Genomic DNA, 23,204 nt, shown 5'->3' with positions numbered 1-23,204 from the left:
CAGGTGCAGAGGTCAAAGTGGTGCCAAAACACATAGGCGCCTATGAGAACAGGGGTGCTCCGGTACCGGTCTGCCAGCAGCTAAGTACCTGCATCCTTGGGGGGCATACCAGGGGAGTTTTGTAGAGCACTGGGGGGGGACACAAGTAGGCACACAAAACACACCCTCAGCGGCACAGGGGTGGCCGGGTGCATTGTGCAAAGCAGGTGTCGGGTTTTGTATAGGAAACAATGGAGAGACCCGGCGGTGCAGACAGGGCACAGGATGGCTTCTTGGGCCAGCCACCAACTGGGCTAGGCAGAGGGTCGCCTGCGGTCACTCCTGCACTGAGGTTCGGTTCCTTCTGATCCTGGGGCTGCGGGTGCAGTGCTTAATCCAGGCGTCGGGTCCCTTGCTACAGGCATTTCGAGGTTGGGGGGAGCCTCTGGATTCTCTCTGCAGGTGTTACAGTTCCTGCAGGGGGGAGGTGTGAATCACCTCCACCCAGAGCAGGCTTTGTTTCTGGCCTCAGAGGGGACAAAGGCCCTCACCCCAGGGGGTCAGAAACTCATCTATTAGCAGCAGGCTGGCACAGACCAGTCAGTCCTGCACCGAAGGATTGGGTAAAATACAGGGGGCATCTCTAAGATGCCCTCTATGTGCATTTTTTAATAAATCCAACACTGGTATCATTGTGGGTTTATTATTCTGAGAAGTTTGATACCAAACTTCTAGTATTCAGTGTAGCTATTACGGAGCTCTGGAGTTCGTTTTGACAAACTCCTAGACCATATACTTAATATGGCCACACTGTACTTACAATGTCTAAGAATCGATTTAGACACTGTAGGAGCATATTGCTTATGCAGTTATGCCCTCACCTGTGGTATAGTGCACCCTGCTTTGGGGCTGTAAGGCCTGCTAGAGGGGTGACTTACCTATGCCACAGGCAGGATTTTGTGTGCATGGCATCCTGAGGGGGGATGCCATGTCGACTTTGCCTTTTTCTCCCCACCAATACCCACAGTCTACAATGGCAGTGTGCATGTGTTAGGTGAGGGGTCCCTTAGGGCGGCACAACATGTGCTGCAGCCCTTAGGGACCTTCCTTGGTCACAGGGCCCTTGGTACCACTGGTACCTTTTACAAGGTACTTACCTGTGTGCCAGGGATGTGCCAATTGTGGAACAATGGTACATTTTTAAGTGAAAGAACACTGGTGCTGGGGCCTGGTTAGCAGGGTCCCAGCACACTTCTCATTCAAGTCAGCATCAATATCAGGCAAAAAGTGGAGGGTAACTGCAACAGGGAGCCATTTTCCTACACTCCTTCTCTTTTAGGGAGATTCTTTTGTTCTTCTGTGCAGGCTGAAGACAGGCAGTCGTCTGAGGATGCTTGACCGGGACACAGTTACAGTTGCTGGCAGGAGCTGAAGATGCAATGTTGCAAAAGTAATCTTTGCTTCTTTTTTGTAGTTTGTAGAGTTCCTGGAGGGTCCAGATGCAGTTTCGGCGGTAAGAAGGTGAAGTAAAGGATGCAGAGGATTCCTGCTGGAGTCTTGCAATCCAAATCTGAAGAACCACCCAAGAGAGAGACCCTAAATAGCCCTGAAATGGGGATTGGTCAGCTAAACTGGTGAGCACCTATCAGGGGAGGGCTGTGACGTCACCTGCTGTCACTGGCCACTCAGATGCTCCCAGAGTTCCCTGCCAACTTGGAATCCAAGACGGCAAAACCCAGGGATCTTCTGGAGGAGCTCTGAGCACCACCCTAGGGGTGGTGATGGACAGGGGAGTGGTTACTCCCCTTTCCTTTGTCCAGTTTTGCGCCACATTAGGCACTGGGGGGTCCCTGAACCAGTGTAGACTGGATTATGCAAGGAGGGCACCATATTCCCAAAGGGAGAGGGTATAACACCCCTCTCCCGAAGGAAATCCTTTGTTCTGCCTTCCTGGGCTTGAGCTGCTCAAGCAACAGGAGGGCAGAAACCTGTCTAAGAGTTGACAGCAGCTAGGGTTGCCTGGAAAAGCTCAGAAGGCGGGAATGGCAATACTCTGGGTCCTCTAAGGAGCCCCCAGGGTGCATGGAATCATACAACCAATGCTTGCAAAAGCATTGGGGTACGATTCCAACATGTTTGATACCAAACATGCCTATGTTCGAAGTTACCATTATATAGCTGGACATAGGTAGTGAACTATGTCCAGTACACGCGTAAAATGGCGTCCCTGCACTCACGAAATCTGGGAAAAGGGTCCTGGAGGTCATGGGGAAACCTCTGCTAGTGCAGGGGTGCCCTCTCACACAGGTACTCTGCACCCTGCCCTCAGGGCTGGAGGGCCTCTTATAGGGATCACTTATAAGTGACCTAGTGGAGTGTAAATGGCAGTGAAAGGGCGCATGCACCTTTTCACGCAGGCTGCAATGGCAGTCCTGCAGAAGCCTTTGCATGTGCTCCCTGTGGGTGGCAAAAGAAATGCTCCAGCCCATACCAGTATGCAACAACAAAATTTAGAAGAGAGCGAGCATAATCACTGGGGTCCGTCCTCGTTAGCTGGATCCCAGTAAACACAGTCAAGCACACGGACATCAGGCAGAAAATGGGGGTAATCATGGCAAAAAGTGGCTCCTTTCCTACACTGGTTAGTACTGCCATGATCAAGAGTTGTCTTGGAAAGACAAATAGGAAGGCACCACCAAACTTTGCTGCTGGCACCACTATGAAATTTGAACCTACTGTAAAACAACTAATGAAATCTCCTTTTGAGCCAAAGCATAAATCAGGGCTCAGACGCATGACACTCAAAACTGTCTTCCTGATTGCCATCATGTCCTTGCGGAGAGTTAATAAGTTGCAGGCACTCACAACACAAGAACCCTACTTATCTGTACACACGAACAAAGTAATAATGAAAAAAAACAATATGCCAGTCATCTTGCACTTCGCTGTCAATTTAGTCATACAGTTACCAACTTTTTTCCAAGATCCAAAATTGCAAACAAAAAGTGCCATACACAGGCTGGACATCAGAAGAGCAGTCACATAATATTTACCAGAAATAAGACAAATCAGGAAAGCAAACTGATTCATCATTTATTTTGCACCGGTGAACACAGGGCTACCAGTCAGCAAGAGGACCATTGCAAGATGGATAGTAGGGATGCGCCAGACATAATACAAAACAGCATGCGTAGTGGTAGAACAGACACCAAGAGTGTACTCACTAAGGATAAAGGGGGGGCCACACTAGCATTCAAAGTGAATGTCTATATAAACTACATCTGTAAGGCATCCTCCTGGTGTAGGAAAGTGCCACTGTTGGCATGGTTACCCCACCACTTTTTGCCGATTGAAAGTGTGCTAGGACCCTGCTAACCAGGCCCCAGCACCAGCGTTCTTTCCCTAAGACTGTATGATGGACGGAGTGCTGAACAATGCACTCACTCACCCCAGACACAGATCTGGGTTTAATCCATTGTTCCTTTGCTCACCATGCCACCTCAGTTTGGACCCAGCCATATGCAAATCAGTCTTGACCCTGTTCCTCATGGGAACAGTCCAGCCCGAACTGCCAAGCCAGGTCCTCCCTGGACCGTAAACAAGCATCCTGGGACCGGTTTCAGGGTATCACCCTTCATCAGCCAGGCTAATTTGAATCCAGTGGCACTGTGAGCAACTGGATTCATACCCTGGGCATACCCTTCCCATTTAGGGCAAATTTAGCAACACAAAAGGATGATGGACGGACGGCTTGAATCTAGCGGCACTGTGAGCAAGGGACCCACGTCTGGGCATAACTTTCCCATTTAGGGCAACTTTAGCAACACAGAAGGATGATGGACGGAGTGCTGAACAATGCAAACACTCACCCCCAGTCACAGATCTGGGTTTAATCCATTGTTTTTTTGCTCACCGTGCCACCCCAGTTTGGACCCAGCCATATGCAAATCAGTGTTGACCCTGTTCCTCCTGGGAACAGTCCAGCCCGAACTGCCAAGCCAGGGCCTCCCTGGACCGTAAACAAGCATCCTGGTACCGGTTTCAGGGTATCACCCTTCATCAGCCAGGCTAGTTTGAATCCTGTGGCACAGTGAGCAAGGGACCCACGTCTGGGCATACACCTGCCACATCAGGGCGCTAAAGCAACATCACAAAACAAAATAAAATGATGACGAAGTGTTGAAACTTTTCAAACACTCACCCCCAGTCACAGATCTGGGTTCAATCCATCGTTATTTTGCTCGCCACGTCATCCCAGTTTGAACCCAGCCATATGCAAATCAGTCTTGACCCTGTTCCCCATGGGAACAGTCCAGCCCAAACTGCTAGGGGAGGTCCTCCCTGGACAGGAAACAAGCATCCTGGGACCCTAAAATGGCCCTAAATCTAGGATTTAAGGGCCTCCCTAAACCCAGGTCACCAAATTCCTGGTGACCTACAAGAAGGACTGCTAAGCTGAAAACCCCAGCAGAGAAGAAGGAAGACAACTGCTAAGAAGGAAGGCAACTACTTTGGCCCCAGCCTTACCGGCCTGTCTCCTGCTTCAAAGAACCTGCAAGAAGACCAGCAACAAGTGCAGCGGGCCCAGCAACCTCTGACAACTCCAGAGGACTGCCCTGCACCAGAAAGGACCAAGAACTCCCAAGGACAGCGGCTCTGTCTCAAAGAAACCTACAGCTAAGGATTCCCACCTCACTCCAGATCGGTGAGTCGTGACCTCTGTGCACCCGACGCCCACAGCCCGTGTCCATGTGGTCCACCCAGCAAGAAAGGGTCCCCAGGCACTTGGGAGCAAGAGCCCACCCTGGGTTGACCCCTCCAAACCACCACAACAACGCCTGCAGAGGGAATCCAGAGGACCACTCTGACGTGAGCTCTGGACGCAGTCCCCATGCCTTGAAGGACCTGATCCCCGGTGCAGCACCGACCAGCAGGCGGCCCTCTTCCCTGTCCAGTCAGTGGTTTGCCCGAGAAGCCCCCCTGGACCTCGACTGCAGCCTCAGAGTGACCCCCGGGGTTCCCTTCTAGAGTTGCATTGAAAACCCGACGCCCTGTTTGCACCCTGCACCCAGCCGCCCTACTGCCGCTGAGGGTGTGTGTTTGGTGCCTACTTGGGGTCCCTCCAGTGCTCTCTTGAACCCCCCTGGTCTGCCCTCTGAGTTGCGGGTACTTACCTACTGGCTGACCGGATTCTGAGTACCCCCTTATCTCCATAGGAGCCCACGTTAATTTGGCTCCTCTCTGACCTCTGCACCCGACCGGCCCTGTGTTGCTGGTGGTGGGCTTTTGGGGTTAACTTGAACCCCCAGCGATGGACTCCGCTTAAATCTGGGGATAGGAACTGTAAGTTGAATACTTACCTGTAAAACTGTACTATCTTTAGCCTCCTCCAGGAACTGTTGAAAATTATACTGTGTCCCACTTTTAAAATAGCTTTTTACCATTTTAAGAAAACTGTATACACTGTTGATTCCATTCAAAGTTCTGATTATATATATATATATATATATATATATATATATATATATATATATATATTCAATAGCATGTGTAGCTGCAGATACACGTGCTAAGCATATCCCTTCCAACATCTAGTGATGGGCTCGGAGTGTTAAAAGTTGTTTTTCTTCTAAGAAGTCTTTTCAGAGTCACGGGATCGAGTGATTCCTCCTCTCGTTTCCATTGCGCATGTGCATCGACTCCATTGTTAGATTGTTTTCTTTCCGCCGTCGGGTTCAGGCATGTTTCCTCTCGCTCTGAGATTTCGATTCGGAAAACCTTTTTATTTGTCTGTATTGTTTCGATCGCGTTTTCTATCTAGCATCGAACCGGTAGTGCCATCGGAACCTTTGTTTTCACCCTTCGGCGCGCGTGCGCCCAACTCGGGCCTATTGCATGAAAGCCTGATGGATCGGACTCCATTCCGATTCTGCCCTCGGGCCACGCAAAGTACCCCTATACAGACCCGCACTTGCTTTGTTATTTGTGGCTTTCTCCAGACCATCGGGAGGAAAGTTGTGAGGCTTGTCAATCATTTCGTTCAAAGAAGACTCAGAGATCGCAAAGCTGGAAGACTTGAAATGGTGCGAAAAGCAGTGAACATCTTGATGTCGCTGAGGAAGAGCAGGCGCAGACAGTAGTCTCCATCCGAGACACATACTCCGAACAGGAATCTGAGGACGACAGCCCCATCATAGCTGGACAGTATGTGAGTACGTCTGCACCTACACCCCTGCACAAAAGAAATTTAGCCTTGGGTACACCACTGCTGGAAGGCCATGGTTCGGCCCGAAAAAAAGACTGTCGGTGACCGTCCTGCAGGGTCGGCGCCGAAAAAGGCCACTCCTCCATTTACTTTGAAGTCAAGTAAATCTGTCAAAGGCTCCACGGCAGTCTGCTTCGGAGCCGATACCTTCCACTACCTTTTCGGACCGAAAAAACAACAAACTCCGGAGCTGAAAAAATCCTCATAGACAGAGGAACAAGGACTTTCAAACAAAATCGAGAGAAACCCATAAAACCACTGAGGAAGAGCCTGACATTGAGCTCATTTTACAAATTATGGATGAGAGACAATCCAGAATACACATCCATAAAGAGACAGGAAGAATTGTCACTGCAACTCCTTTAAAAACAAAAAGAAAGCTGGCTTTTCAAGAGGAACTGGACTCTGTACAGCCACCAGGAATGGTGCAAAAACAAAAGGAGAAGCCAGTACCTCTTCATGCTTCTCCTCCTCATTCTCCACAATTATCTGTCTCACCTCACACCAGCCCACCACCAATGCCTTCTCCAACACATTCATTATAGTCACAGTGACATACGGCAGACCCATGGGATCTTTATGACCCTAATCCCATCCCAGATAATGACCCAGATACCTACCCATCAAAAAAATCTCCACCAGAAGATACCACTGCGTACAACCAGGTCATTTCCAGGGCAGCAATTTATCATGGGGTAACCATGCATTCAGAGCCATTGGAAGAAGATTTATTATTTAATTCACTATCTTCTACACATTCCAAGTACCAGTGTCTCCCAATGTTACCAGGCATGTTAAAACACGCAGACCAAATTTTTAGCGAGCCTGTAAACTCTAGGATTACCACACCTAGAATCGATAAAAAGTATAAGCCTGCACACTCTGACCCAGATTATATTACTCACCAGGTCCCTACATATTCAATGGTAGTCAGTGCAGCAAGAAAGAGGGCAAATAGCCAGTCTTCACGAGATGCACCTCCTCCTGATAAGGAGAGGATAAAATTTGACGCAGCAGGAAAAAGAGTTGCTACACAGGGAGCAAATCAGTAGAGAATTGCAAATTCTCAGGCACTTCTAGCCCTCTATGATAGGGCCCGTTTGGATGAAATGCAGGATATTATACAGCATCTCCCAAAAGAGCACCAGAAGAGGGCACAGCAAGTAATAGAAGAGTGGCAAGCGATTAGTAATAATCAAACAAGATCTGCCCTTGATGCTTCTGATACAGCTGCAAGGAGCGGAAACACTGCCATCACAATCAGAAGACATGCATGGCTGCGCTCTTCTGGTTTTAAACCAGAAATTCAACAGGCTGTACTTAACATGCCTTTGGATGAAAAAGCACCTCTTTGGCCCAGAAGCGGACACCACTATTGAACAAGCATTTTCAATATAACGGGGCTCGCATTTGCTCGAGTTAGAGCTATTTGCATTGTAAACTCCTAACCGGACTTTTCTTGTCACAAATTAAAAGAAAGAAAAACACAGCGCGATCGCTCTATTTAAAATGCTGCGCAATCGCGCTGAAATTGAAAACATAAAAACGGAGCACGATCGCGGTATGTAAACCCCAGTGCGATCGCCCTGTGGGGAAAATGAACAGATAAAGTAGTCCGGAAACCTGGGCTGAAAACATCGAGCCTCGAATGGTTTCAGTACTTTATCGATGCTGTGTACGTGGGCTAAACACCGGAAAAGGCATGACCTATGCATGCCTTTAACAAATGAAAGCAAGCGGATTTTAAGGAGCAAGCCGAGGAACCAATGAAAGTGACTGACGTGACCTGGGAGTGGTTTCAAGCCCAAAGAGAGATTACATCATGGACGGAGCGTTTTCTCTACTGTTCTAACAAGCAATAGAATTAGTTCCACAGTCCCAACAAGGAACAGGAGTATACTCACTATACTTCCTAATTCCCCAAAAAGATGGCACCCTCAGACCCATATTACACCTCAGGCCCCTCAATCTATAAATCTTGTCAGAGCATTTTTTTTCACATGGTAACTCTGCAAGATGTTATTCCACTACAGCAAAAACAAGAATTGATGACTGCTCTAGACCTCAAGGATGCGTATTTCGACATACCCATCCACCCAGCTCACAGAAAATACCTCTGATTTGTCATAGCAGGAAAACACTACCAGTTCAAAGTGTTGCCATTTGGCATAACAACAGCTCCAAGGGTGTTCACAAAGTGTCTAGCAGTAGTCGCAGCATACTTAAGAAGACAACACATCCATGTCTTTCCATCTAGACGAATGGCTAATAAAACCAAGCAATCTTACACAATGCCAAAAACATACTCGTTATGTGATAGAAACTCTGCACACACTAGGGTTTTCTATAAACTACCAAAAGTCACACTTTCAGCAAGCACAAGTACAACCGTATCTAGGTGCTATCCTAAATACTCAACTAGCTCTAGCGTATCCAAATATACAAAGGATACAAGGTTTCCAAAATGTAATACCACTCATACAGCCAATCAACAATGCACTGTAAGATTTATCATGAAGATTCTAGGAATTATGGCATCTTGCATAGCAATAGTCCCACATGCAAGATTAAACATGAGGCAACTTATAACAGTGCCTTGCACAACAATGGTCACAAGCACACAGTCAACTTCAAGATCTACTTTTGATGGACCGTCAAACACATATGTCCCTTCAATGGTGGAATCGCAGCAATTTAATGAAGGGGCGGTTGTTTCAAGACCCTGTGCCTCAGACCATAATTACAACAGATGAATCAATGATCGGTTGGGGAGCTCACCTAAAAAGTCAAACCATTCAAGGTCAATGGGATGTCAAACAGAAGCAGCTACCCATAAACCACTTAGAATTATTAGCTGTGTTCCTTGCCCTAAAAGCATTTCAACCTCTTCTCAAACAGAAGAATGTTCTCATAAAAACAGACAACATGACAACCATGTATTAGCTCATCAAACAGGGAGGAACACATTCATCTCAGCTGTCCCTTCTAGCCCAAACAATTTGGAAATGGGCAATTCACAATCAAATTAATCTACTAGCACAATACATTCCAGGAATAGACAATCAGTTAGCAGATCTCGTCAGCAGAAATCACCAACAAACACACGAATGGGAGACTCATTCCCAAGTATTTCAAAAGTACGTTCAAAGGTGGGGAACACCAGACATAGATCTATTTGCAACAAGCGAAAACGCAAAACGTCAAATCTTTGCATCCAGACACTCACATCCCCTATCCAAGGGCAATGCTCTATGGATCAATTGGTTAGGGATATTTGCTTACGCTTTCCCCCCTCTCCCACTCCTTCCATGTCTAGTCAACAAATTACATCAAACGTCACTCAACATGATACTCATAGCACCAACCTGGGCAACGACAGCCTTGGTACACAACACTATTAGACCTATCTGTAGTACCTCGCTCCAAACTCCATAACAGACTAGATTTGTTAACACAAAACAAAGGTCAAATCAGGCATCCAAACCCCAATGCTCTCATTCTAGCGATTTGGCTCTTAAAGTCATAGAACTTGGTTATTTAAATCTTACATCAGAATGTATGGAAGTGATTAAACAAGCAAGAAAACCTACTTCTAGACAGTGCTACGCCAACAAGTGGAAAAGATTTGTCTACTATTGTCAATCTAAAACCATAGATCCACTTACAGCATCTATGCAAGATATTTTATGCTATTTACTTCATTTACAGAAATCTAATTTGGCTTTTTCATCCATTAAAGTGCACCTTACTGCAATAGGTGCATACTTACAAACTATTCAACATACTTCTCTATTCAGAGTTCCTGTTATCAAAGCCTTCATGGAAGGATTAAAATACATCATTCCACCCAGAACACCACCTGTTCGATCATGGAATTTAAATATTGTACTTACCACACTCTTTGGACCACCATGCACTCTTGCCAAATAAAAATTTTAACAAGGAGGGTCACCTTCCTTGTGGCTATTACTTCTTTAAGAAGAGTTAGTGAAATACAAGCATTCACTGTGAAGAACCTTTTTTCCAAGTGCACAAACATAAGGTTGTACTAAGAACAAATCCAAAATCTCTACCAAAAGTAGTATCTCCTTTTCACATCAATCAAACAGTGGAATTGCTAGTCTTCTTTCCACAGCCAGATTCTGTGACAGAAAGAGCTCTTCCTACATTAGATCTCAAAAGAGCTCTTATTTATTTACTACATAGACAGAACTAAAGATTTTAGGAAAACAAAGCAACTTTTTGTTTCTTTCCAACAACCAAAAACAGGCAATCCTACATCAAAACAAGTTTTAGCAAGATGGATATTAAGATATATATAAACATATTATATCAAAGCAAAGAGGCAACTTTTGATCACTCCTAAAGCACATTCTACAAGAAAGAAAGGTGCAACAATGGCTTTTTTTAGGAAATATACCAATGGTTGATATATGCAAAGCAGCTACATGGTCAACCCCTCATATATTTTCAAAACACTACTGTGTTGATGTGTTCTCACAGCCACAAGCGACTGTAGGTCAAGTTGTCTTAAGGACTTTATTCCAAACAACTTCAACTCCTACAGGCTAGCCACCGCTTTTTAAGAGGACTAACTGCTTTGTAGTCTATGCATAGCATGTGTATCTGCAGCTACACATGCCATCGTTTGGAAAATGTCACTTATCCAGTGTACTTCTGTTTGCGGCATGTAGTGCTGCAGATTAACATGCACCCTCCCTCCTCCCCTGAAGCCTGTAGTCGTTTAAGTTTCAAACATTTGTACATACATTTACATTTGCAAGGACATCTCTTTATATTTCTATACTCTATCACTCCTTTCTTCACCCTCTGCGGGAAAACAATCTAACAATGGAGTCGATGCCCATGCACAATGGAACCGAGAGGAGGAGTCACTCGATCCTGTGATTCTGAAAAGACTTCTTCGAAGAAAAACAACTTGTAACACTCCGAGCCCAACACTAGATGTCGGAAGAGATATGCATAGCATGTGAATCTGCAGCACTACATGCCACAAACAAATGTACACTGGGCAAGTGACATTTTCCATATATATATATATATATATATATATACATATGCAAAGTACATTTCATTTTATGTACTTACCTGCAAACTGCATCTTGTGTTTCTAGAAATCAATTACCAAAACGTATTTTTCTTTATAAAATCCTATTGATGTGGAGTTAAGTCATTGAGTGTGTGTTTCTTTTATTGCTTGTGTGTGTACAGCAAATGCTTAACACTACCCTCTGATACGCCTAACTACTCGACCACACTACCCAAATAGAGCATTAGTATTATCTATTTTTGCCTCTGTCAAGCCTCTGGGGAACCCCTGGACTCTGTGCACACTGTATCTCACTTTGATATATTGTTTACAGAGCCAGCTTCCTACTCATGGTCTTTCATGCAAACCTTTACAAAACGGGGTTGTGTGGATATCCAGGCAAAGCAGCACAAGTGAGACAGAGAATACTAAAGCTCCTGTTTGCATCCACAAGTTCAAGTCCACCCAGCGTGCCAAGAGGGGATAATACGGTTAGATAATCAATGCACAGTGTGTAAATCCACACTGTAAAACAAAAGTTACTTACCTGTTAAAAACGTTTTGCAGCTTGAAGACATTTTTGGATTCACATGCAACTCTCCCACCTACGCAGAAATGAGAAGGTCTGAGGAACACAAAATATAGCAAAACTGGGAAGTTACAACAAAAAGAAGAATCGTCAAGAGGAAAAAAAGAGTTAAGAGGGAAAAAGAATCTGAAGTTGACAATCACACAAAGGGAACTTCCTCAATTGGCATCTGACTTCACAGAGGGATGGGCAGGACACCAAATGGTGAACACCACCCAGGTGTTAAAAATAAGACTACAATGATAGTGTCTGGCTTAACCACTAAATGGCAGAATAATGCACAGCATGTGCATGTAGAGAATTCTCAAACCTGCAAAACTACTTCCAAAGGTAAGTAACCATTAGTTGAGAAAACATATGCAATTGTTTACATGGACAAATTACCACAGGTGGCACCACCTTTTATGTCCATCAAACAACATAACTGCCTCCATTTTTTCAAAATCCACTAACCCTTCAGACAGGGTTTTATATACATTAGATGGTATAAGAGCTATCATCTAATACATTGAGAAAACTCAGTCCATTGGAAATGGAAAATATTTCAGTGGCACATGCTTCTGAAGTATTAAAGACACCTGTAACAAAACGTACCATTCTGTTATACTAAAGTAGCATTCTATTATGCTATCAGTCTGCAGACAACAAGTTATGCAGTAAATTAAAGGCACATGCTACAAGCAAAAAAGGGTTATATTGGCCTTTCTGGACATTGTCTCATTACAAGATTATTGTATGGCTGTAACGGTCTAACAAATAAACATGTACAAAATAGTACAGCCTAGACATTCAAACGCAAAAAGAAATTATAGTAGGTCAAATGATTTTAAAACCGTTATTAAGCACTACTCCCTTTTCAAACCCTTCTCCACAATGGGAAAGTACCACTACATAATCTGTATGTGCATGTGCATGTAGAAGAGATTCCAGGCTGCAAAAGATTCCAGTTACATCCAAATGTACTTGAAAGTATTCAAGATACATATGTAACAACCTTATTAATGCCGTGGAGAAGAAAATACTGCTAAAAGACTTCAGGACTCAATGTCTAGGTGTTGGAGTTATTCGCACCATGTACATCCTAGGAGTGTTTCACTCTAAAAAAAACAATATTTACAAAAAAGTAAGGGTTGTTATACTGAGCATTATGACGTTGGATAGAGAGTTACTTTTCCTAAAAAAATATTTTTTACACATTCTTAATGTCGAGGAGAAAACCCTGTTCTTAAGTTCTTTTATTGCGTGTTTCATATGATTATCTTACAGTTGTAATTTATGAAGGTTTTTCTTTTTTTCTACTTTCTGAAACAAATGGTAAATTGACAAGGGATTCTAGAACAAACTGTATTATTTACCTCTCTTCCTAATAGCTACGAAATTTTCCCAGATCAGACTGTAACCTTCTGAATGTATGTCCGCTGTATGTGCTTCACTACCATAAGAATGTATCTCTTTTGGTCCCATTACTTACGGTCTCACCAGTTAAAGGCAGGGATCAGCTTGCCATTCTTTTCTGTGTTTATGAATAATAATGATTATCTCTTGACAGGGAACGGTAGGTATCTGCCCCACCAGTCCTCTGCCAAGATATCTTCATTAAATTCATTAAAAGTTCACCCTCCTCCAAGGTGGAATAGCGAGAAGTTTTAGGCCATAAAATCTTGTAGTTTTGTTTTCAACCAGGCCATCAAGGACTAGCTATTATTGTCCTACATGCTGAGAATGTGGAGGGCAAACAGCCACCTTAACCCCTTCACTGCCAGGCCTTTTCCCCCTCAGGTGCCAGGCATTTCTGTGGCTATCTAGGGCAGATCGCGCTTAGGCCTTCATAACTTTGTGTCCACATAAGCTATCCACGCCAAATGTTCGTCCTTTTTTCCAACATCCTATGGATTCTAGAGGTACCCAGAGTTTGAAGGTTCCGCTGAAGGAGACCAAGAAATTAACCAAAATACAGCAAACATTTTGTTTCTAAAAAAAAAAAAAGGGGGGAAAAAGCAGAAGAAGGCTTGTGGTTTTTTCCCTGAAAATGGCATCAACAAAGAGTTTGTGGTGCTAAAATCATCATCTTTCAGGAACAGGCAGATTTCAACCAGAAAACCCAATTTTCCAACACAATTTTGGCATTTTACTGGGACAGAACCAATTTTTTACTATTTTTTGTGCTTTCAGCCTCCTTCCGGTTAGTGACAGAAATGGGTGTGAAACCAATGCTGGATCCCGGAAAGCTAAACATTTCTGAAAGGCAGACAAAATTCTGAATTCAGCAAGGGGTAATTTGTGTTGATCTTACAAGGGTTTCCTACAGAAAATAACAGCTGAAATAAAAAAAAAATTGAAATTGAGGTGAAAAAAACAGCCATTTTTATCCACGTTTTACTCTGTAACTTTTTGCGATGTCACATTTTTGAAAGCAATATAACGTTACGTCTGCTGGACTCTTCTGGTTACGGAGATATACAGGGCTTGTAGGTTCATCAAGATCCCTAGGTACCCAGAGCCAGTAAGTGGGCTGCACCTTGCAATGGATTTTCATTCTATACCGGGTATACAGCAATTCATTTGCTCAAATATAAAGAGTGAAAAATAGGTATCAAGAAAACTTTTGTTTTTCCAAAAGGGGCACAAGATAAGTTGTTGAGAAGCAGTGGTTATGTGCACATCTCTGAATTCCGGGGTGCCCATAATAGCATGTGAATTACAGGGCATTTCTCAAATAGACGTCTTTTTTACACACAGTCTTACATTTGGAAGGAAAAAATTTAGAAAAAGACAAGGGGCAATAACACTTGTTTTGCTATTCTGTGTTCCCCCAAGTCTCCCAATATAAATGGTACCACACTTGCGTGGGTAGCCCTAATGCAACAGTAAATGCAACATGGACACATCACATTTTTACATTGAAATCTGATGTGTTTTTTGCAAAGTGCCTAGCTGTAGATTTAGGCATCTAGCTCAGCCGGCACCTAGTGAAACCTACCAAACCTGTGCATTTTTTAAAACTAGACACCTAGTGGAGTCCAAGATGGGGTGACTTGTGGTGCTCTAACCAGGTTCTGCTACCCAGAATCCTTTGCAAACCTCATAATTTGGCCAGACAAACACTTTTTCCTCACATTTCGGTGACAGAAGGTTCAGGAATCTGAGAGGAGCCACAAATTTCCTTCCACCCAGCGTTCCCCCAAGTTTCCCGATACAAATAATAGCTCTGTTGTGTGGGTAGGCCTGGCACCTGCGACAGGAAATGCCCCAAAACACAATGTGGACACATCACATTTTTCGAAAGAAAATAGACCTGTTTTTTGCGACAGTAAATGCCCCAAAACACTATCTGGACAGATCAAAATTATCAAATACAAAACTACCTGTTTTTGCCAGGGAGTGGGGGGAGGGGGGATGTATGGGGCACCTGCGATTTTGGTCCTGGGCTCAGCAGCCTTCTAGGGAAACCTACCAAACCCAGACATTTCTCAACACTAGACACCCAAGGGAGTCCAAGGAGGTGTGACTTGCGTAGATCCCTCAATGTTTTCTTATCCAGAATCCTCAGCAAACCTCAAATTTAGCTAAAAAATCACATTTTTCCCACATTTCTGTTTGGGGTCACCACACCGAGACAAATGTCCTACCACCCAACGTTCCCCTCAGTCTCCCGGTAAAAATGATACCTCACTTATGTAGGTGGACCCAAGTGCCTGTGACAGGGAAGAGCCGAAAACATGTTGAAATTGAGGGGGAACCAAAGCGGGTCCAAAAGGGCAGTTTGACAAAAAACATTTTTAGACTGACAAGTGCAGCAGAATTTTTATTGGTATAGATGAGACAATGTTGGTTGGTAGGAATTTTGTGGATTCCTGCAGATTCCGGAAGGCTCCATCACAAAAATGTGGGAAAAATGTGTGATTTCCAGCAAACTTGGAGGTTTGCAAGGCATTGTGGGTAAGAAAATGGTGCAGGGTGCATGTGAAGCACACCACCCTGGATTCAACCAGATGTTTAGTTTTCAGATGTGTCTAGATCTTGTGGATTTTTCTACATGGCAGCGTCCCAAAGTCGAAAAAGTGCAGCCCTCACCATTGCAAGTGGGACGATTTTGAGAGTTGCCAAGCTCTCATGGCCCAAATGTAAAACCAAAACCCAAAATAATCAATTGTCCTCTTGCTTGCCGTGGGATAAGATGTTTTAGTGTGCAGGGGAAATTGAAAGACTGTTACCCCCTTCATTTGGGGTGAGGGCATAACCAGGCCCATACTGGTTGGTAGCCACCACACCACAATTCTTATTTTTGTAATTCCCTGGCATCTAATAGACTTTCGGCCCCCACCCCCCCCCCGGGGGGTGGATCGGGGGTAATTGCCCAATCAACAGAACAACTTTGGCCCCATTTATTTGGGGTGGGGGTATGGCCATACCCACTCCCTCTTATTTTGAAAAAAAAATCTTCACTTGTCTCTGGTGGGCTTTCTGTCCCCCTTGGGGGCAAATGGGCCTTCCAAAAATAGGCCAATCTGCAGAAATGGCCTAAATACAATTTGCCCCCAGGGGAGTGACCCTTGTCTAAGGGATCGCTCCCCATACATAAAAACATAAAGTAAATAAAAATATATATATCCCTGGTGTCTAGAGGTTTCTGCCTAATTATATTGGGCAGATCTGCCTCCGGGGGGGTTGGGCAGAAAAGGCCTAAAAATATTCCCCCCCGGGAGTGGCCTTTGCCCGAGGGGCCACTTCCCTTATGCGTAAGTATAAACAAAAATATATATATATATATATATCCCTGGTGTCTAGTGGATTCTGCCCCCCCCCCCCGGGGGCAGATCGGCCTAATTATATCAGGCTGATCCGCCCACAGGGGGCAAAAATGGCCTAAAAATAATTTGGACCCCCGGGAGCGACTCTTGCCTAAGGGGTCGCTCCCCACACATAAAAAAATAAAAATAAACAAAAAAAAATTATCCCGGGTGTCTAGGAGTTTAAATGGCCTAAACATAATTTGACCCCCGATTTGCACGCTGTCATCATATGTCACTTGGGGGGGGGTGAGGGGTTGAAGGGGAAGCGATTCCCCTTCCATCCCCAACTGGCGGTGTGGGAGGGAGGGCGGATGCAGGACGAGCTGGTCTCATCCCAGGCACACGGGAACCGTGTGCCAGAACGAGACCAGCTCGCCCTAGGCACCCAGGGGGGTTAGAATGGCAGTCCATTTTTTTTCTTTGCTAGTCTATATATACTTAACAATTTACTTTTATGTTCCCCACTTTTGAAAAGGGGAAAGGAAGAAATATTTTGTGCAACATAGGTGGTGTATGTTCTTTGAATCCATTATAATTTCACTCTGCATTTTATTTTGAAAGTTAAAAAATGTAAGATAAGTGTTTGCTCATAGGCACCGTTCTTTTGCTTCTTAGTTAAAGTATTCAGGGACACCGCACATGGTTTAGACTATTCAGTGGTTATGAATTTAACAGGTAAATAGGGTTTTATTCTTATTCTGCTAGCTGAGAGGCAGAATGGAATATTTTGACAAGTGACACACGTGGTACTGCTCATGCTTCTCTACTAACTTTCACTCTCCTGGCTTGAAGTAGACTTTATGAACAGCCACTATGCCTAAGTAAGGAAATGCCTCCTTGGCATGGTTACCCACTGACTTTTTGCCTTTGCTGATGCCAAGTTATGATTTGAAAGTGTGCTGGGACCCTGCTAACCAGGTCCCATGACCAGTGTTCTTTCCCTAAACTGTACCTTTGTCTCCACAATTGGCACAACCCTGGCACCCAGGTAAGTCCCTTGTAACTGGTACCCCTGGTACCAAGGGCCCTGATGCCAGGTAAGGTCTCTAAGGGCTGCAGCATGTCTTATGCCACCCTATGGACCCCTCACTCAGCACATACACACTGCTTGACAGCTTGTGTGTGCTGGTGGGGAGAAAATGACTAAGTCGACTAGGCACTCCCCTCAGGGTGCCATGCCAACCTCACACTGCCTGTGGCATAGGTAAGTCACCCCTCTAGCAGGCCTTACAGCCCTAAGGCAGGGTGCACTATACCACAGGTGAGGGCATATGTGCCTGAGTACTATGCCCCTACAGTGTCTAAGCAAAACCTTAGACATTGTAAGTGCAGGGTAGACATAAGAGTATATGGTCTGGGAGTCTGTCAAACACGAACCCCACAGCACCATAATGGCTGCACTGAAAACTGGGAAGTTTGGTATCAAACTTCTCAGCACAATAAATGCACACTGATGCCAGTGTGCACTTTACTGTAAAAATACACCCAGATGGCATCTTAGAGATGCCCCCTGAAAACATACCCGACTTCCAGTGTGGGCTGACTAGTTTTTGCCAGCCTGCCACACACCAGACATGTTGCTGGCCACATGGGGAGAGTGCCTTTGTCACTCTGTGGCCAGGAACAAAGCCTGTACTGGGTGGAGGTGCTTCTCACCTCTCCCTGCAGGAACTGGAACACCTGGCGGTGAGCCTCAAAGGCTCACCCCCTTTGTTACAGCGCCACAGAGCATCCCCGCTAGTGGAGATGCCCGCCCCTCCGGCCACTGCCCCCACTTCTGGCGGTAAGGCTGGAGGAGATAATGAGAAAAACAAGGAGGAGTCACCCCCCAGTCAGGACAGCCCCTAAGGTGTCCTGAGCTGAGGTGACTCTTACTTTCAGAAATCCTCCGTCTTGTAGAAGGAGGATTCCCCCAATCGGATTAGGGATGTGCCCCCCTCCCCACAGGGAGAAGGCACAAAGAGGGTGTAGCCACCCTCAAGGACAGTAGCCAGTGGCTACTGCCCTACCAGACCTAAACACACCCCTAAATTGAGTATTTAGGGGCTCCCAGAACCGAGGAAGATAGATTCCTGCAACCTAAAGAAGAAGAAGGACTGCTGACCTGAAGCCCTGCAGTGAAGACGGAGACGACAACTCATTTGGCCCCAGCCCCACCGCCCTGTCTCCCTACTTCGAAGAAAACTGCAACAGCGACGCATCCAACAGGGTCCAGCGACCTTTGAAGCCTCAGAGGACTACCCTGCATCTAACGGACCAAGAAACTCCAGAGAACAGCGGCCCTGTTCAAGAAACTGCAACTCTGCAACAAAGAAGCAGCTTTTAAAGACCACACGTTTCCCGCCGAAGCGTGAGACTTTCCACTCTGCACCCAATGCCCCCAGCTCGACCTGTGGAAAACTAACACTACAGGGAGGACTCTCCGGAGACTGCGAGCCCGTGATTAGCCAGAGTTGACCCCTCCCTGAATCCCCACAGCGACGCATGCAGAGGAAATACAGAGGCTTCCCCTGACCGCGACTACCTGCTTCAAGGAACATAACGCCTGGAAACCACACTGCACCCGCAGTCCCCAGGACCTGAAAGAACCGAACTCCAGTGCAGGAGTGACCCCCAGGTAACCCTCTGCCTAGCCCAGGTGGTGGCTACCCCGAGGAGTCCCCCCCCACCCCTTTGCCTGCCTTAATCGCTGAAGAGACCTCCGGGTCTCCCCATTGATTCCTATTAGAAACCCGACGCCTGTTTGCACTCTGCACCCAACCGACCCTGTGCCGCTGAGGGTGTACTTTCTGTGCCTGCTTGTGTTCCCCCCCGGTGCCCTACAAAACCCCCCTGGTCTGCCCTCCGAAGACGCGGGTACTTACCTGCTGGCAGACTGGAACCGGGGCACCCCTATTTCCATTGAAGCCTATGTGTTTGAAGCCTATGTGTTTTGGGCACCACTTTGACCTCTGCACCTGAGTGGCCCTGAGCTGCTGGTGTGGTAACTTTGGGATTGCCTTAAACCCCCAACGGTGGGCTACCTTGGACCCAACTTTGAACCCTGTAAGTGTTTTACTTACCTGTGAACTTACCATTTACTTACCTCTCCCAGGAACTGTTGATTTTTGCACTGTGTCCACTTTTAAAATAGCTTATTGCCATTTTTGTCAAAACTATACATGCTATTGTGATTATTCAAAGCTCCTAGAATACCTGAGTGAAATACCTTTCATTTAAAGTATTGTTTGTAAATCTTGAACCTGTGGTTCTTAAAATAAACTAAGAAAATATATTTTTCTATATAAAAACCTATTGGCCTGGAATTTGTCTTTGAGTGTGTGTTCCTCATTTTTTGCCTGTGTGTGTACAACAAGTGCTTAACACTACCCTCTGATAAGCCTACTGCTCGACCACACTACCACAAAATAGAGCATTAGAATTATCTCTTTTTGCCACTATCTTACCTCTAAGGGGAACCCTTGGACTCTGTGCACGCTATTTCTTACTTTGAAATAGTACATACAGAGCCAACTTCCTACAGCCTACCTCAATGCAGGAAGGCTATACTTGTAGCTAAAGAGCTGGCACCTCAATGTTGCAAGTAAACAAATGAGTTGTAATGTGTACACAGTAAGCATTGTCCTAATTGCTTCTTATAACTGATGTTATATTTTTTTCTGCACAGAACGTCTCTTGATCAAGGACAATTTTATCAAAATGTGGTCCAGAAAAGAGAATGGATTTGCTGCTTTAAGACAATATGCATCCGCTTCAGAAGATAAAGAGCTTGAGAGCAAAATTGCCATTGTTGAAAAATTCAATGTCCGAATTCCAGAGCTGGTGACTCGACTCTACCAGTTTCACAGTGATGACCCAACATTTGCCGGTGAGAAGCAGACTGTCCCTGTGCCACATTCCCAGTGTTATCAAAGATGTTTGAGTTCCAGGCCCATCTTGTTTCAACCTTCATTAAGGTTTGCAGAATACTGCATAAGGGGGCCCTACTGAGTATTCTGGAGGGCCATTTAAGAATCTTAGAGACCTTCAGTTGATAACAGATTTCTTCTTGTTCTCCAGCATTGCATTTTTCATAAATACACATACTGACATAAAGTCCTAAGTTTTGACTCTCTTTTTAAGTAGGCCTGACTCCAGCCTAGGTAATGGAAGTCACCAGCTTCTCAATTATAGTTTCTGGGAATCACCATTTTCCTCAATTTTCATGTAGAATTACTGTCATGTCTGCCATTGACGCAGATATTGTCTGCCCTTATCTTTCTTAGAACTGTGAAATTGTCAAGCAATTCGGCTAATGACCTAGATATAGCACCTGATGCAACATTAGTCTGGTACAAGTTTCTACATTGTCAATGTCAAATAAGAACAAATACAGACATATAGCCAAAATGGTGTAGTCTGAATTGGTGTCCTTTCACCTTATATGTAAAAATTACAACAAAGCTGGCTACCTGCAATAACAAGAATAACTTTACTGCAATTAATGCATTAAATAAAAATGATAAATAGGCAACCCAGTGTGGCAAAACAAGTTCTTTTAGATATAAATTTTATTAACTCAGATCGATACAATCTTCATCATTCATTGTATAGTGCACTCAGTAATGAAGTCTTAGAGAAAATACATTCTATTCCTTCAACACGTATTTACCTATTACATTATAGCTTAAATTACCTAAATGAAATACTGGGACACAGATGTCACATGTAATTAGAAACCTTCATACAAACAAACAGTCACCATTCACAACACACACACGCTATCATACCATTCATAAATTATCTACAATAACCAACAAGAGTGAGAAAAAAGCTAACTTCTGTCACATCCAATCTATATAGCTTTGCTCCCAATGTCATACAGGTTTCAATGTAAAACTTTAAACCTGAATTTCTTGGGAATAATTAAACGAAATTAGTAATGAAAGAATAACAATATACTCTAACATGGCATTTAGAATACAACTAGCAGCTTTATAATCTGCATTGCTTAGGGATGCTAAATCGTTAATAATAATTGAAATTCACTCCCAAACAAATCTCAGGTGGCATTTCATTGGGTACTTCAATTCAGCATAGCAGTTGTGAATTATACGAAAGCATAAGTGTGATCCTTTTATCCCTTTGAAAATGCAGCGTGCCAATGCGCATTTGGGTGGGACTGCACAGCGGGATTCACCTTCTTCAGGGCATCAGGATAAGATGTCTATAAGATGCTGTTACTCAGGAAGAATCTGCTTCCAAACGGACTACTACCAACCATAAATCCAATACCAGTATACCACCAGGGACATGTGGACAAAGATTCCTGACACATGGACCAGTCTGTACAATGGATATGAAGCAGACTCCATAAATGATATAGTTATTTCAGGGGTTATTTCCAGAGTTGTCCTGATAGTCTGAGGGGAGAAAACCCTCCTAAAGAACAAGCCTGATAGATATAGGAGTGATGGAGCCAAAAGAACGGACTTCCTCCATCCCGATCAAAAACAGGAAAGCAACCTTATATGTTCATAGGGAAGCATATGGGATGCACACCTTGATACACATAATCACCCAGTCAGTCGATTTGTATAGCACAGCTAATCACCTGAGAGGATATCCATGAGATTGCAGGATGCGATTCAGTGCAAGAGCCAAGTCTTGAGTACTTTTTGGAATTCAGGTAGAGATGGGGCGGTATAGAGGTGCAGGGGGAGTCTGTTTCATGTTTCTGCTCTTGAAGTAGGAGAAGGAGCATCCTTTGCTGCTCGTGCTTCTGTTGATGCGGGGAGTGTGAGCAATCGAGAAGGAGGCGCAGCGTAGTTGTCTGGCTAGGTGATGGACGTTCAGGCTGTGGTTGATGTAGGCCTGTCCTTGGTTGTGAAAGCCTTGTATGCGTGGGTCAGTAGCTTGAATTGCCATCTCTTTTGTATTGGGAGCCAGTGAAGTTCCTTGAGGTGAGGGGAGATGTGAGTCCATCAGGGGAGGTCAAGGACAAGTCTGACGGTGGCATTCTAAATGGACTGTAGTCTCTGGAGGAGGTGTGTAGTGATCCCCAAGGAAAGAGCGTAGTCCAGTTTGCTAATGATGAGGGTTTGTCTGATGGTGATGGTGTGTCTAGTGTTGATGAGGAGCCACTTGAAGATCTTTCGTAGCATGCCCAGATTGAAGAAGCATTTCAAAATTAAGGAACCCCCTGTGTCTAAATAATGTTTCAGAGGACAGGGAAAATATAAACTATATAACAAACCAACTCCGGCAACCTGATCCAATTTACTTGTGAAGACACAAAAACTAATTCATTTATCTGCTTTAGACAAATTATTTATTCTTGCCAACATAATCTTTATTATCCATTAAAAATTATACCATTGCAACATTTCATTTCTTTTTAGGAATGTAATCAAACTTCACGTAAAAATCAAGCACATAGAGGAGACTGTGTTAATCTGGGATTTAATGGTCAGCTTGCTGTCAAAGAAGATGCTCAGGTTTCTGACGTGGTCAGATGGGGCTGGTGCTGGTCCTATTTCCGGGGGCTAC

General features: G+C 44.7%; 1 protein-coding gene across 2 annotated transcripts in view; it reads left to right on the top strand.

Moving 5' to 3' along the window:
- FBH1 (F-box DNA helicase 1) overlaps window positions 1-23,204 on the top strand; it is a 925,111-nt gene that overhangs the window by 635,315 nt on the left and 266,592 nt on the right. For both annotated transcript variants that reach the window (XM_069229276.1, XM_069229275.1), the window contains one exon: window positions 20,344-20,544. In XM_069229276.1, the coding sequence (XP_069085377.1) occupies window positions 20,344-20,544 (201 nt within the window). The remainder of the gene's footprint in view (window positions 1-20,343; window positions 20,545-23,204) is intronic.

This window comes from Pleurodeles waltl, chromosome 4_1 (assembly GCF_031143425.1).
Source record: "Pleurodeles waltl isolate 20211129_DDA chromosome 4_1, aPleWal1.hap1.20221129, whole genome shotgun sequence".
Taxonomy (NCBI): domain Eukaryota; kingdom Metazoa; phylum Chordata; class Amphibia; order Caudata; family Salamandridae; genus Pleurodeles; species Pleurodeles waltl.
The sequence above is the reverse complement of the archived record's forward strand: the minus strand, read 5'-3'. Positions and strand labels throughout refer to the sequence as shown.